Genomic DNA, 16,277 nt, shown 5'->3' with positions numbered 1-16,277 from the left:
ATTTTTTTATCAAATTTCTTTATGTATATAGTAAGATTTTTTATACAAAAAAAAAGAAACACTCAAGTATGATGTTATTACACGGTTAAATTTAGGGTTTATTTGTAATACGTTTTATTTAAAAAATATGATAATATAACAATTGATTGGAGGAAATAGGCAAGATTAATATTGCATATTGTTTAAAAATATAAAATTATTAGAAGGTACTATATGTAATTAATGATCACTAGATAATACATATATAGCTATATAGTTTATTTTCTCTCGTTGCCAGTGTGTAGTTCTTTGTATGATCCTTGTATGAGTTGATCTTGCAATTTCGTATGTACAGGTTTTCAACAAATTAAATAATTTTTAGTTTGTATATATTGTGTTAATATAAAAAAAATGGATCCGGAACAAAACACCTTCTATCGAATAATGAACAAAATATTTTATTTATGGGACGCACCGGTCGAATATTTCCGAGGTATTATCTAATCAGTTATTTGGTTATGTCATTATAGAAATCAACGACGGTGTATGTGTATATTTTTATATATTAACATTAAAACAAATCATATATATATATATATATATCATATATCATATCATATATCAAATCATATATATATACATGATTTGTTTTAACAGAAAAAATCGTTGTACCAAATCAGAAGAAATATCCATGGTATCATCAAAAATTTCGCCGAGTTCCAACAATCGATGAATGTTACCAACATGACATTGTTTGTATTACAGAAGCGCAATATCAATTTGATCGTGATAAGTACATCTCGTTAAATGCTAATATAATGTTATATGTTTTTACATTATCGACTAAATGCACTAATACTTGAATATTTGATCAAAATTAGGATGGTTGATGATGAAATTCTTAGTATACTAAGACAACGATACGAAGATTGTGGGTGGTACTATGGGGAAGACAAAGATAAATTTTGTACTGACTACTATAATGCTTATATAGATGCATCTGGTGCTTGGTTTACAAAATGTATATAACATTTTTTAAATTATCATTCTTACTTTATTCTAAGTTTTATTTTTAATTCTAATGTATCAATGAAATACAGATGGAGACCTAGGTGGACAGCAATTTGTAGTTGAGGCACTCATGAAACAAAAACATCGCATGGTTTGGGAACGGCGTCATGGTCCAGTCGGTAGTGGCATGACTAATAAAAAATACACGATATAAAATATTAATTCACGTTCATACTACACATCTCAGTTTGAAATTATAGCTGAGTTTGTATCATTACATGAATACATACTCTATAAAAGATGATAAAATAAATTAATGTATTATATTATGAACTATTGTACAATGAATAAAAATATAAATGATTGCACAACTAATACTTAAAATTTGTACCTCACAAATTTAATTTTCAAATTTCATACACTGATTCATTTTTATCGCTTATAACAACAGTATTTATGAAAATTTGTAATCTATTGTATAACAAATTATCTTATTCAATACTTGTTTAGAAGATTCCATTGATTATTTATACTTGATAATTTTCTTTGTATTTGTTATTACAATAAAACTTTCTTATGCAATTATTACAGTATTTCACACGTTTTGACATTTTTTTGCATAAAGACCAATTTAATTCTCTATTAGTCAGAACGTTACTAAGAACCATTCTAAATAAAATTTACTATAAATAATGTTTTAAACAATCAATATTTACGAAAAATATAAGTGCATAATGTTAAATATTTTAGATTCACAAATAATAAAAGTTTCTTAAAATATAAAAAGAAATCTTGTAATGACTAATAGAAAATCAAAAATGACGAATTCGTACAATTTAAAAAATAAAGTAAAAATTATCACTCTTTTCACATAGATATAAAATACGATAGAACCCACATGCCTACATAATAAATATACAACATGTAACAAAGCTATCTCATTTGATCTGAATAAATTAATACAAATTAGATTTAGAAAACATGGTAAAAATATTAATACATATGACTGTTGTATAACAAATCATAAATTTTAGTACGATTAAGTCGATTCATGATTCTTTCATTTTTTAATAATACCTCAAGCAATGTAGCGAACCTGCAGTAGAATCTTTTCAGTGGCAACTCATTTAACAATTCATAATAATGTTTTTGATCCAGGCTCCCCTCTGTTCGCGAAATTGTATACATATTTTATTTTTAATATAAAATACTTCTTAATAATAAAATAAAATATGAGATCAACAAGATCATTCACATATAATTCAAAGAGAGCAATTTCTTACCATTCATTCATATCACATATTAAATGTATTAATCATATTTTTTGTAGATAATGATCAATATCTTTTTTTCTCTCTTTGTTCTCATTTGACGCTGAAAACAAAATCTCGTAGAATAATATTGTCATTACTAAAAGTAACATTAAAGTTTGAAACCTGATCGATACAAAGGTGTACTTCTTATTTGTCTCATTTTCGATAAAATATTTATTGCCTATCACTATTCAACAATCCCTTTAATGAATTTAAATGGAATTCGTAAAATTTCATTTCGTATATCATGTTTGTTTCATCCATTCTTGCAAGTTTGAGTTACTCAATATTGACTACTAACATTAAACTTAATAATTCCTTAATTAAAAACATTTCATTTATACAAAAAAGTAATATGACAGCTCCAAATACCATACATTGCACTTCAATTACCATTAGAATTCTCAAAACGCATTCATTCGTAATAGAATTACAAAGTATTATCGTATACGCAATAAAAAATGAACAGATATTAATAAAAGGAATTCTCTGACACGAATGAGAAAAGTAATTGTACGAATGGAAGATAAAGTTAACGTTAAATTATAAAAATGAATTGTATTGGATTTCATAATTGAGAATAAGATTATTGTTGAGCAACAATAATTTAACGGTTTATATGTTGATCTTTCTAGTACAATTCATTTTTTATGAGAATAATTTACAATAATTGATAGGGTTGAGCCAATAAAATCTCCATCATAGAAAACAGTTCATTTAATAAAGCTAAAAAAAGAATGCTTAGCAATTACATTATTAATGAACAAAAAATTCGATTTTAATTTTCGCTTTACATAAAATTTTACTAAGGTATAATTTTATTATAACAAATAGTAGCTTTCAATATAGGATCTTGGCCCAATCCTATACGATTTGTACAATTATTGCCCACTTTTTATTCATCCTTATGCACTATCATTTGCATTCATTTTCCTCTTTTTCTATTCTATATCACAGTATGAAAAATGCTACATGAATTTGACACGCAATACAATCAGTACAGATCACTCGGTATAAACGCCGCACACTTATTCATAATTTTTAAACCAAAAATTATAGGTACTTAGTATATAGATATTTATGTACGTGTATATTTTCATACCTTTTGAAAATAAATTCTGTTTTTTATTCCGTATGTATCAAATTGATATATTGTTACCATAATTAATTCTTATATAAATGAGGGGAGGGTACCTACCATCATTTAGAAAATGGCATATAGGTATTTGAACCCACTGTGTGACAGCCTACCGACATGCTAATACAGTTCCTTTCCTTATTAACATCATTAACACATCATATGGGTACAAAATGTGTTCAGATATCAGCTTCTTTGCTTCTGCAGTGTATGTAAATACGTTCTTAGTCCTCACACTGAATTCATGACTCAATAGGTCGATTGAATTGAGCAGCTAAACGACGTTTGCTTGTAAATACTGTAAAAAAAACATATTATTCAATATATGATATGCTACAATTTAAATGAAATAATAATTAATTATTAAGAGAAGTACATTATTTACATTGTTGTGTAGGAGTACTGTGTTTCTCTTTAGTACCATTGCCTTCCATGTTACTGCTATCATTTTCATTATTTTTAAGATTTATGTCTTCCAGAGAACTATTAACAATTTTTTCTTGCTTATTTGTAAAACTCTCAGCAATTATAATATTTTCCGAAGACACGTTCTTTTTGGGAGTTAATGATAACGATGGAAGCGGTAATTCAGAAGGATGAGGGGCAACAACCAAATTACGTTTAGAAGAGAAGAAAGGTGAAGTACGTGGATTTAAAGGATTGGCTGCAGCAGTTAATAAATTCTTTGTTGGTGATAGTAAGTTACTATCGCAGGATGTGATGTGATTCCAAGAAAGAGGTAAAGTAAATGGAGGAACCTATTAATATAAAGAAAGTATACTAATAAGTTGTACTACAAAAATAATTAAATGTACTCATATGCAGGTAATACTTACATGTACATTAGTAGTATGTTCGTCCCGTAGATATGCAAATTTCGTTGGTGTCGTCCAAACTGATGATTCCCATTGATCCTTATCTAGATCTTCCTGTAATTTAAAAGATAAAATTTACCATTATGCTATATTATATTATATTATTAAATAAAAAACACATAATAGAGTTTATAAAGAAAGTACCTCAGGTGGAGAATCTGGTTTTGGAGGTGCAGGTGGAAAACCATGTAGCATAATTGGTGTTTGTATTAGGTTTTTGAGAAAGCTTTCGCTTCCATTTTCTTGTAACGACCAATTAACCAATCTATCTTCCGAATTTGAAGTCATCCAAGATTTGTTAGAGTCTTTTAACCACAGATTGTCTGTATCTGTTTGTTTCCAGGAATCCTGATTTTCAGAAACTTGCTCTACCCACTTTGTTTGCTCTGGTATAGTTGAATTATTTGAAACATTGACACGAGAGGATGAATCGCTTTCAAACGACTCATTACTGGAATCTGTATCACAATACGATGATCCTGATGCATATGTTGGCGGTAATGCTATACCTACAGCTATTTATAGAAGTAAATTGAATTATACGATTTTTATAATAGATATTCCTAAACAGTTGTGAATAACTACTTCTACCTACCAGTAATCTTTTTATTTAAATATATGATGTTTTTCTTGCGCCGTGATAATTTTATTGTTACAGTACAAGGTAATGCTTGCAAAAGTGCAAAAAGTGTTGGAAATCCATAGTCTACAGGGTTACAAACGGAACCTATAGTAGATAAATATGCCGCCTCGAACTGCGAAAGTTTTAGTGCTCCACCATAATTCATCATTACACGATATACATTACAAGCAAAACAATGTAATGGAGTAAGTTCTATGAACTGTTCATCCTTTAGTGTTGTAAACTGAAATTATATATGTCGGGTTTACATTAGAATTAGGGTTAGGGGCGTGAAATGAATCTTCGTTTGGGTTACACGTTGTCGTTATGCAATAGAGAAGACATTGACTAGTGCAAATACGATTATTATAGAACCGGACAAGCAACCGCGGTAGTTAGGTGCTCGAGAAACTAATGACAATGATCCTAGGTTCAATAACGAATCCGCGGTCGACGGGATGATAGATGAACGTACTCACAAAATCTAAGTCGGACGCGTAATATTCACTGGTCGTAAAGAGTTACTCCTTTCATCAATGAGATCGCGAGAAAGAATGTCTTTCCCGTCCCGATGATGCCACGGAGGAAAACTATAATGGGGTGTGTCTAAGGACACGAGATCATCGGATTCGTCGAGAAAAGCCTTCATTCAGAAAGTAAGGGAAATTGGCGTTGCTGCTAATTGGTCAATCTCCATATCGGTGGTTAGAAAAAGATGCTAGCCGCCCTCGAGGGAAAGTTGCTAGTGGGAGACGCCGCTCGTTGAAAAATAAGTCTCCCCTATTTTCCCGTAGTTGGGACAAAGACTGTTTGTCTGTTTGAAGGACTTTAGTTGACTAAATCTTAAGATTTATAACGGGCCCTCGAGCTAGCCGAACATGTACTGCGGAGACGCATCGACATCTGGCAATCATCTTACTCGAAGAATAGGGTCTGCGTGTGGCGAGTCACGGGACAGAAACCGTTGGAATGTTTACTGTCGCGTGTCGCCACGAATATTTCTTTTAAGGAGAGCTATAGAATTACTCCATACCTTTGTTAGACAAAGCGTTCATCCCGTGACCGCGGCTACGTTCGGCGACTGACTGTCGCCTCGAGCCCAAGCTCATTATCACAACTCTCGAACAATTACAATCGGATTGAATAACTACAATTGTTCAATTACAGACTCCGGTGTTCTTTCATCTCCGACATATATATATAGCTTTACAAGTTTTCTATAAAGATATGTTCATTTAATAGAATTAAAACTTACTCGAACTACATTGGATAAATTTTGCTTTAGTTCGTCTATGTTACACGATTTTAAATAATATTGAGCGTATAAGTGTTGGAACTCTTGAAGTGACATTCTATGTTGTGGTTTATCCATGAGTAATCGACGGCATTGTAAGATCAATTGCTGCACGTGAGACTTATCTACCATCATAACTACAGGTCTACTTGGCAAATATACAATCTGAAAAATTAATAAATTAAAATATTGAATATATATGAAAATAATTTCAATGTTCTTTTTTAATACCTTCACAGTGTCCCCAAGTTTCTGCATAAGTTGCAACACAGAGATGCAACCGAATAATTCTGGTTTTAACGCATAGCCAAATTGACGTAGAAAGTTTTGTGCAATGTTAGAAACACTAAGACAACCTTTTGACCGAGTAATTAATTTGGATATTTGCTCAGAAAGTACAAGAAGACCTTCCTTTTCTGTTAAAGAAATTTGTCTTTCTCCGGAATTATCGTCTTCTATTTTAACTATCTCCGGTATAGCTTCAAATAATTCAATTAATTTCGTAAAGCCGTAATCTGATACTCGACACTGATGACCAAAGTGATGATGATACGATGGCACAAACTTATTAAATTGCATTCTGCACTGAGGCGCGTGTCGTAACAACTCGACAACCTAAAAGGGTATAAATATATTTATACATAAATACATAATTAGCTTCTTACATTTTTGATTTTGTTTATATCATACTTCAACAGCAAATTGTTTTGTTCGTTCTATCTCTTCTGCAGTTTGTTCTCGTTTGGGAATAGCTATCATCTTATCTCCTCCATTAATCACAGTGACAACCACAGTATTTTCTGATACTTCACTGAGAATGTCTTCGATTTCACATACTCCATAATCCACAATATCCCATGGTTTAGCTAGAAAAAATGTTTTTCTCTTATATATGCATTGTATTTTTCAATTATTTAATATCATAAAAGATCCTTACCTATTACTCTAGCATAAACACTTGGAAATTCTGAAAGTGCTACTTGTTTACTGGCTTTTGACTTTAAGACTCTTAAAAGATCAGACGTGAAACGACGTACTTGTGCACGATGAGATAATGTGACCACACGATTGTTTCCTTCACCCATTACCTAAATTGCATAATTAATATTTCATTAATGAAATAATTTATCTTAAATTAATTGAATTTTCCTACGTACTTGTACGGTATGAGTAAGTGCTTCTAACAAATCAATTAGTTTGGTGAATCCGTAATCGGCGACCCTACATTGTCTTCCAAAATGATGGTGATATGCGGGTATAAAGCGGTTAAATGGTAACTGGCAGTGTGGAGCAGTTTTCAGAAGATCAACTAATTCACGACTGAAAAGTGCTAATTGATTTGCAAGTGGAGAAGTCACACATTTATTCTCTAAGAAGAAAAAGAAAATTATATTAATGTTGATCAATCATTGATTAATTTAACAATCACTATTAAAGAACCTTACCTTCCTGATTATTTTCATGAATTTTATTTCCTGTCCATATAAGATACTTTACACTACCAATACCCTGTTTCAATTCGACACAGGATAAGCAAGATACCAGATGTTCTAAGGGTACTCCATTTTCAACTACTTGTAATTTTTCTTTAAATTCAGCTTCATAACAATTTGGCAAACTAAAATTAATTTTTCACGAAGAAAATTATTAAACAAAAAAGAAACAAAATTAAGTTTTATTTGAAAATTACGATATAGCAATATACCTGGGCAATGGTAAACTTCCGTTATGCGTCGTTAGTAATTGGTGTATACGTGGATCGAGAACCTTTAAAGAAATTTTTACATTAGGGAGTGATGCTACTTTTTGTTCAGCCCATCCTTTATCAGACCATGGTTTTAACGTATGAATAGTACAATATGGTAACTCTACTTGTTCCTCCTAAAACATTACACTTACTCGTTTATATTTCATATGTAATTTACATATTTACGTATTAAATATTTTTTACATTATTTCAGAATAATCTTTAATCGCTTTTAGATAATCGTCATCGCTCCTCAACGATAAGAGGAATTAATATAACTCTACTCTTATCGGAAAAGCTTAAACTCGGCTTGATATACATCATCGTGAACCTAGAATTTACTTATAATAGTATACGATATATAAGATCTAAGGTACCTGATTTGTATTATTAAAACATGGCGATGGAGTATTTCTATGATCTGGATTAAGAGAAACCATTCTACCACCAGGATCTTCCGTAATAATACAAACATCTTTCATTTTGTACAACTCGGAAACGCTGATGGAAATCATGAAACGACTCTCGTACATTTCTCGAAACTTAAAAAGAGGGAGTTTATGACCAGGTACTTCTTGCAGTAGCATCACAATTTGCGCTCGTACAACCTGAGGACTTGCTCTACCACTATGGGCGTACGATATTAAAATACGTTTATACCCTACTTTACGACGATGTAACTGAGAAATCGCGTATTGTGCGTCTGATAAAGAAGGTACTTTGACACTTGCCGCAAAGTTACCATCAGACTGTGTAAAAATAGAAACATTTAACACCTAAAATGTTAATTAAAAATGAGCGAAAGTTACTTAAAATTAAAATAATGCAATTGTAATATTAAATATTTACCATCACATGTTCCATAAAAATAGAGACAAGCATATGTCTCATTTTTTTTGGATTAATACTTTGGTCTAAATTAGTTACTTGCAGTTCAATTGGCGTGCACGTTTCATTATTCGTTGATATTCCATTATGATTATTTATTGGATTGAAAAAATTCTAATGTATTGAAAAACAAATTATCAATATAGAAAAGAATAAAGAAGCGCGAACACATAGAGAGTAGAAAAAGATAAAAGTACCTCAACTTCTTCGTTTTCCGTATCACTTGGATGATAAGGTGAGGTATGATTACTTTGTTGGCTTACCGTTTGTACTGTATTTTCGTAAGGCGACGGTGTCCTAGTACTACGTACAGACGCATTCTGTTAATTTTTAAAGGAAAGAAGTATTAAAGAAGTAAGAAAGAAGTAAATCCATTTCAATTTTGTTAATTTACATTTTAAATTAATTTATACCTGTCCATTCCACTGATTTCTCTCTCGTGATTGCAAGTCATACATAGGAGATGGACTTCGGCGTTTAAAATTTGATTGAGCTACACGCATTAAAAATTTATTAATTACAATTTAAGATTTTTTAGAAAAAAAGAGGAAATGATCTACATACCAGTTCCATTCAAACTCGCAGGAACATTCAATGGAGGATATTGTTGCCTTGGACCAGTCCATTCTGGAGGTTGAACAAACGAAGTTTGCGTACCTCTAATACGTCTTAAACCCTCAGAATTTCGAGAAGTATTATTATTTACAACTCCATTTTCCCGAGCCTGCGGAATATGAATTCTTCTACTAAGTACTTTCGTTTTTTCCACCTTAAATTATTATAAATAATAAATCAAAATTATACACAACATAGTTCACAAACGAACTTTCAATGAAATTACATACCTTATATTGTTCTTCCCATACATGACCAAATTGTTGGGGACCAGAAACTTGCCAAAACAATGGAGATTGGGCCCTTGCAAGTTCGTTATAAGTTCTATTAAAAGTTACATTATTATTATTACTATTATTTGGATATGATCTGCCAACAAAAACGGATGATGGTTGAACCATCCTGTAAAAAATAAATATAACGATCTTAATGTTTGAAATATTTATAGCAATTGTCATTACTTTGTTCCATATTCTATCAGATAAGATCAAAGTTTTTCTAATTTCATTGCCTGAATCAAGCAAGAACAATGTCTATTCGCGACTCCAAAATCCGAATCAAGCAAAGGCAATGTCTCCTTGCGACTCGAAGACTCTTTCTCGGATGTTCATCATTCTTACGATTATTGATACATATGGATAAAGGACACTAAATGTAATTTACAATTACCCTACTGGTGCTGAAGCAGAAGCACAATGAGCATTCCATCCAGAATATGTTCCAATAACCGGCGACGATGGCTGATAATGTGGAATCTGAAGGGCTCTTCCACCCGTTAACGAAGCACTTGCACTGTACATTTGCCTTGGAGAACTGGTAACAATTTCTGATTCACTTACAGTACCGTTTCTATTTATAGAATTTGCTAAAAATGTAAGAATATTGTTAAAAAATAATACATACATACATATTACGTTATATAAATAACAACATTACCTCGAATTTGCTGAAAGTTACTTGTTTTCTCTTTTTGAAATTTTACGGAAATTTTCGAACCAAGAATAATCTTTCCATCCATACGCTTCTGAGCCCTATAAAAAAAAAAGTCACATTGTTATTAAGCAAAGTCGGTTAACTGTGATTACAAAGGGCCAGTACACAAGATAATCAATTCTGTCTATAAATGACCTTGAAGATTTTAATAAACACATGTATAATACAAATTATAATGTCCATTTATTTCTCAGAGAAATTCGATGCATTTTAATTAGTATATATAATTCCCTAAATGCTTGTATTTTTCACAGTAATAATTTTTTACTAGCAGCTATATTATTTATCTTACCTTATATATAAATAAAATTATCAGTTTGTGTCAACATTGTAATATGGATAAATAAAACGATAAATAATAACAATATATCAGAAAATAACAATTTTTCAACACTTAATTACTACTATACACATATATGAACTAGGTATGTTATACAAATCAAAATTATAATCTTCTTACAGTGCCATTAGGTTCGTTACATTGTTGTACACTATTTGAACTCTACCTTATTTATGTATCTATCCCTACTACATACTTTAAATACAGCTCTTTTTTGTTAATGCTAAACAGACCAATAGAATGTTTGTACACAGGAGTAAATCATTGGTCACTTAATAGGCGGGTTATTCAAACATAAAGCTACATCTGATATCATATATTACTTATAGTATAATTAAATTATGAATACACACTATACTACATTTTGAGACATACAATTATTATTTTGTATACAATTAAACAAAATTTACGAAATAGTAAGAAGACAACAAATATACATATATATAATACCTGTCTGCAGAAGGTTTTGAAGTAAAGCGTACAATTGCAGTATTTGACTGAATTTCCATCACTTGACCACCACAGCTTTCGAACATTTGTTTAAGATAACATTTAATAGACATAATATCCTGATCTTCGGGAAGGTTATTAACTAGGAGATCGCAATATGCAGTAACCTGGAAGGTATATAACTTAACAAAATACTACAAAACATACACACATATATGGAGATAATTAACATTTTCATATTTTACATTTATAAAGATAGTACATATTTTAACCTAATTTACATACTACAAACTCAAAAATATTTTAATATTAACAGACAAATTAATATACATATTTATATAGAATAAAAAAGCTATTATAATGAAATAACTTATTGTACAAAGCTTCAATTACAAATACTAGTTGTGTTTCATTTTTTATTAAGAAAAAATTAGAAAAATGTCATATGAAATTAAAAATTAATTAATATTTACCTGTATTGTTGTAGATGGCAGTGATTCCATAAGTTCTGAAAAATCATAGTGCTCATTAGCACACAGTATCAATGCTTCAGATGTATTTTTCATGTGTAAAAGTATCACATGAATTTTCTTCCTATAACGCAAATCACTGAGATCAGGAGCAAAATTAATATCACCAGATATTAAAATCACAGCTGCTGGACTTCCATGAATATCAGCAAATCTTCTAATAGATTGTTTGAGTTTTTCATCAGCAGCATTTTTACACTCTCTAGCAACGTGTATTAAATTAACCTGAGAAACACAAGATTTATAAATGCAACATTATAGTATAAAAAAAATAATACTGCTATTAAATAATTTATAATTTTAAAAGATACACAGATTAACTTACCTGAGCATTATTCAATTCTTTCATAACCCGATTATTTTCTCTTAATACATCACAAACTACAATAAATTCTGCTTCCCTATAACCACCAAAAAATTTTTCTCTAATTACTTGGGTTGCAGCCATGGCAGACCTTCCTTTTGGTACCTGTAATAATCATAAGAAATATTTTATATCTTCAAATATATTTAACTATAGTATTATGTAATACATTTCAGTAATATAAAATTATAAGATTTAATACTAACATGGCAATTTTCTATATCCCAAAATACACCAATGGGTGGAAGATACGTTGGTAGAGATGAAAAATTAACTGGACTATCATGATGCGAGAAACGATGATATTTATAGTGACTTAGTAATGGAGAAACAGATGCTGCATTTTCAACTGTAACGCTATTATTCCTACTATTTAGGTCACATAATGATTGAGATATGCTCGTTTCTATTAGCCTTTCATTTAGACCTTCTGTCTTATTTTGGTCATTTGTACAAAGTGCATAGTAATCTGCATTATCTTGGTCTGCCATGTGGTTCAAAGAATGTCATGTAACATTCCAATACAAAATCTACGATCAAAATAATGCGTATAATAAATATATATTCAATGGGAATAAATAGGAGCAATATTTTATTAATATATAATTACGTGCAATAGGGAAATAAAGCCTAATAATGACAAGAGAATGAAGAGAAAATGAATATTAACAAAATTGATAAATATCACTACTATATTTTGTGTTGTTAATAATGTATTAGTATTATTATTATGAACATCATCAAATAATATTAAAAAAATTGCACAGATAATATTCAATATATGATATAATATACAAAAAATCGAACGTTACCTAAAACATTAATCCATCACATAGTTTAAAAAATTGTTGTCGGCTTGTACGGGCATACAGGACGTGGCCAAACGTAAGATAAACGAAATTTCTTAAAAAGTTCTAGAAAAACTACAAAACAATCGGCAAATTAAAATCACAAACAACACATACATCGTATCGACTCTTGAATAAAATTAGTACCACAAACATGAAGCAAACATCGATCAAAGTAACATGCAACTATCCAATTCACTACCTCTCCCGCTTCTTACGCATTGCACAATGCATCTTGCAAGCTCAGATAGTAACTTTACGTTTTTAAGACACTAGTTGAATTTGCATAATTCAATTTCGCATTCTATATATTTATTTTCTATACATTAAGAAACATTATTAAATAATTAAATAATATGAAATTGTTAAAAATGTTATATTATACGTTATTCATTATACGTATTCTATATTTCTACTATTCATACAATTTAAAAATATGTATTACTAATACGTTCAAGATGAATGTAACACAATATTTTTGGAGTAGAAAATGTACTTCTTAATTATTCTTATTTTCACGAATTCTTAATTGTGCGTGATTTCAATTCTTTTTAACATGTTTCCTATAATGTTAAATGGAATCGCATAATTGATCAAATTTGTAATGAGTATAAATAATATAGAATATGATTGAACAAATAAGTACATACTAGAAGAAATAACGAAAATTACTTTTTCTTGCCGGATCTCTGTTAAATTATATGCACATTGAAATTATTCTGTCAGGTTTCTCCCACTATCCTTCGAATTCCATGATCGTTGCTGCGCGGTGAGTTGTCCGAGTTATGGTCACTTCAAACATTTCGATAACATGGCATCGTCAGACGACGACTCGTTTTATGAAATTAAATCGCGTTTCGTCGATACTGTCCAAAAATCAGAATGGGTCCCTTTGTCCCTTACCTTAGTTGAATATCCACAAGGCGAGTATCTCAAAATTTTTCAGTATAATTTAATTGTTTTTTTCATTGTGTGATTATGTAAAAATTTCTTGTCTCATAAATATGCTTGGTGTTTTTTTGAAAAATGTTGTATCTTTAAATTAAATATTTTCAATCCAATTTTGTATATATTTTTCAGTCAGAATTTTTAGTTAGCGTGTTTTCCCATGTGCCGAATAATTTTTGTTTACTTCAACTTTTTGCATATGTTTAACAAGAACATGTATTTCAACAATACATTTCATTAAAAAATATGAGACTTGATGTTTAGGAATATTATGTACTCATACCTAAATTTAGTTTATCTAGATTATTAAAGATATATTTATTTAAATTTTCTTTAATTTGCAGGTGATTTATTTGGAAAGTTTTTAGCTCTGATAAGTTTAGTACCATTTGTTATTATAATTGGTTTTATAACATTGATTCTCTTTAGAAGAGATTTACACACAGTAAGTACAACTTTTATAGGTAATTCAATATGCTTATGGTTTTAATATCTAAGATTGATTCTTTTTTCAGATTACCTTTTTTAGCGGTGTTATATTTAATGAATGGATAAATTTTATTTTAAAACACACAATTTGTGAAGCAAGGCCAATGAGACGTGATGCTGTTTATGTTGAATATGGTATGCCATCGATGCATGCACAGTTCATGTGGTTTTTTGCTACATATACCATACTTTTTATATGTATCAGGTAATTTACTTCTATTTTCCAAAGGTAATTATATTATATCTTTTATCTATATTTATAAATATATGTATATATTTGTAGGTTACATCACAATAATAACAGCAGCATCTCAGAAAAGTTCTGGAGGATCACTATAATAGCTGCTTGTATAATTGTTGCTATTTTAGTCACATACAGTAGAGTTTATTTATTATACCACAGCAAATCTCAGGTTCTGTGGGGTACATTCATAGGTATCATATTAGGGACAGTATGGTTTACAATCACATATGTAGTCCTTACACCAATTTTTCCTGTAATTGTATCATGGTAAGTTATTGTTAAAAAAGCTTCCTAATCTCATGAAAAATAGTATTACATGTGATATCATTTTCAGGCGGATATCAGAATATTTGTTATTACGCGATACAACATTAATTCCTAATATTCTTTGGTTTGAATATACAAATATTCGTACAGAGGCGCGAGCACGTTCAAGAAAACTAGTATCAATGAAATCGCAATGACGCCTAATGTCTGGCCAATGGGCTGACAACAAATAGGATATAAAAAATCATTCTAACATCAAGTGGATAAATTCAGTCAGATGAAATACAAAAATTAAAGATTCATTTAAATTAAGATTCAATGGCACTGAACTTTGCCACTGATAATATTTAAATACATAAGATATTAGTACAAATTTTGCATATGAATTTTCATGTTAATAGCTTTAGGTCATGTACGTTTTTTCAATTAAGTTTTTATAACTTCGCATAAATTATTTATAACGCGTATTTGATAAACGTCATTGCCCTTTGTTAATTTTTATATTTCATTCTATTTCATAAAGACAAAATGTTCTCTCTAGCTTTGAAAGTTGATCAATTTTTAATTTAAACGAAAGATAAATCTAGGATGGGAATTTATACATTTTCTAATCATGTCATAGTACGTCTATATTTTATTTCTAAAAAAAAGATGGAGGGGTAAAAGATTTTTTAATGCAGTATATTTAAGTAAATAATATTAGAGTCTGCATATTTATCTCGATATTAAAACAGTTGCAAGTGAAAAGATATAAGATAAGAATTAGTGAGCAGTTGAATTGAGAAGTTAGTATTTCAATTAAATGCGCGAAATCAAAAACAAAAATTAGTCAGTGATTATTTTAGCTGTTGATTTCTAAGTGAGATAGTTTCTAGAAGAATGATAAATTGTTTATTTATGCTTGTACACAATGTATATTAATTTTGTTTTATATTGAATATACGAAAAAAAACAAAATGTTAGAATTATATCTTCATTATGTTGCTCAACTAAATATCGTTATAACGATTACATTGTAACAAATACAAAATTTGGTACCGAGAAATAAGCAAAAATTGCAATTCCTGCAATTCGAAATTATTATGATGTAAATACGCAATAACATTTTATAACTAAAATTTAAATAAAAGTGATGCACAGTGCAAAAAATATCTGCGTTTTATATATCTCTTAAAGTGATAAACTAAATGAAATAGTATACAAATGGCCGTTAAAAAGTCAAAAATTTGTATTATAAAGTATGAAAGAAGAAATAAAATTATTATTACTATTAGTATTATTGTTATATATATCTTAAACTTTATAAATATGTGTTTGCAAAA

The 16,277-nt window shown here is 29.7% G+C and overlaps 3 protein-coding genes across 12 annotated transcripts; 2 read left to right on the top strand and 1 right to left on the bottom strand.

Annotated features, from left to right (window-relative positions):
- The first annotated feature begins 264 nt into the window (after positions 1-264).
- On the top strand, positions 265-1,365 carry LOC126873191 (NADH dehydrogenase [ubiquinone] 1 beta subcomplex subunit 10). Its single transcript, XM_050633814.1, has 4 exons — positions 265-472; positions 637-772; positions 861-1,000; positions 1,080-1,365. Exons 1-4 carry the CDS (start codon positions 391-393, stop codon positions 1,202-1,204), a joined length of 483 nt encoding a protein of 160 aa, XP_050489771.1. The 5' UTR covers positions 265-390; the 3' UTR covers positions 1,205-1,365.
- Positions 1,366-1,368: 3 nt separating this feature from the next.
- LOC126873178 (meiosis regulator and mRNA stability factor 1) lies at positions 1,369-13,812 on the bottom strand. Of its 10 annotated transcripts, none has more exons than XM_050633790.1 (26): positions 13,680-13,790; positions 12,972-13,082; positions 12,366-12,689; positions 12,121-12,264; positions 11,739-12,020; positions 11,266-11,432; positions 10,419-10,513; positions 10,152-10,347; positions 9,713-9,884; positions 9,432-9,636; positions 9,281-9,360; positions 9,065-9,187; positions 8,829-8,981; positions 8,357-8,755; positions 7,938-8,113; positions 7,678-7,850; positions 7,390-7,601; positions 7,170-7,320; positions 6,923-7,098; positions 6,464-6,847; positions 6,194-6,397; positions 4,912-5,182; positions 4,461-4,831; positions 4,278-4,370; positions 3,827-4,199; positions 1,369-3,739 (listed from the first exon to the last, which is right to left on the bottom strand). In XM_050633790.1, exons 3-26 carry the CDS (start codon positions 12,648-12,650, stop codon positions 3,684-3,686), a joined length of 4,941 nt encoding a protein of 1,646 aa, XP_050489747.1. In that variant the 5' UTR covers positions 12,651-12,689; positions 12,972-13,082; positions 13,680-13,790; the 3' UTR covers positions 1,369-3,683. The 10 variants fall into 10 exon arrangements, with proteins under 10 accessions (XP_050489747.1, XP_050489746.1, XP_050489745.1 ...); XM_050633789.1 differs by having other exon boundaries at positions 13,658-13,787; XM_050633788.1 differs by lacking the exon at positions 13,680-13,790 and adding an exon at positions 13,155-13,636.
- Positions 13,790-16,228, top strand: LOC126873188 (dolichyldiphosphatase 1-like). Its single transcript, XM_050633812.1, has 5 exons — positions 13,790-13,930; positions 14,300-14,400; positions 14,471-14,649; positions 14,728-14,955; positions 15,023-16,228. The coding sequence occupies exons 1-5, from the start codon at positions 13,819-13,821 to the stop codon at positions 15,150-15,152; spliced, it is 750 nt and encodes a 249-aa protein (XP_050489769.1). The 5' UTR covers positions 13,790-13,818; the 3' UTR covers positions 15,153-16,228.
- Positions 16,229-16,277: the final 49 nt, after the last annotated feature.

Source organism: Bombus huntii, chromosome 14 (genome assembly GCF_024542735.1).
Source record: "Bombus huntii isolate Logan2020A chromosome 14, iyBomHunt1.1, whole genome shotgun sequence".
Classification (NCBI taxonomy): Eukaryota; Metazoa; Arthropoda; class Insecta; order Hymenoptera; family Apidae; genus Bombus; species Bombus huntii.
Note: the sequence above shows the minus strand (reverse complement) of the source record. Positions and strands in the feature narration are given on the sequence as shown.

Bases quoted from the DNA above. Each gene is read 5' to 3' on its own strand.
- LOC126873178 (XM_050633793.1), bottom strand. From the start codon at position 12,650: ATGGCAGACCAAGATAATGCAGATTACTATGCACTTTGTACAAATGAC. The intron at 9,188-9,280 runs GTATAAATTAAT...AAAAATTAACAG, and splicing joins GAAATCAGTGGAATGGACAG to AATGCGTCTGTACGTAGTAC. The intron at 4,371-4,460 runs GTACTTTCTTTA...TTTAAATTACAG, and splicing joins AACCAGATTCTCCACCTGAG to GAAGATCTAGATAAGGATCA.
- LOC126873191 (XM_050633814.1), top strand. From the start codon at position 391: ATGGATCCGGAACAAAACACCTTCTATCGAATAATGAACAAAATATTT. The intron at 773-860 runs GTACATCTCGTT...GATCAAAATTAG, and splicing joins TATCAATTTGATCGTGATAA to GATGGTTGATGATGAAATTC. The intron at 1,001-1,079 runs GTATATAACATT...AATGAAATACAG, and splicing joins TGGTGCTTGGTTTACAAAAT to ATGGAGACCTAGGTGGACAG.
- LOC126873188 (XM_050633812.1), top strand. From the start codon at position 13,819: ATGGCATCGTCAGACGACGACTCGTTTTATGAAATTAAATCGCGTTTC. The intron at 14,650-14,727 runs GTAATTTACTTC...ATATATTTGTAG, and splicing joins ATACTTTTTATATGTATCAG to GTTACATCACAATAATAACA. The intron at 14,956-15,022 runs GTAAGTTATTGT...TATCATTTTCAG, and splicing joins TTTCCTGTAATTGTATCATG to GCGGATATCAGAATATTTGT.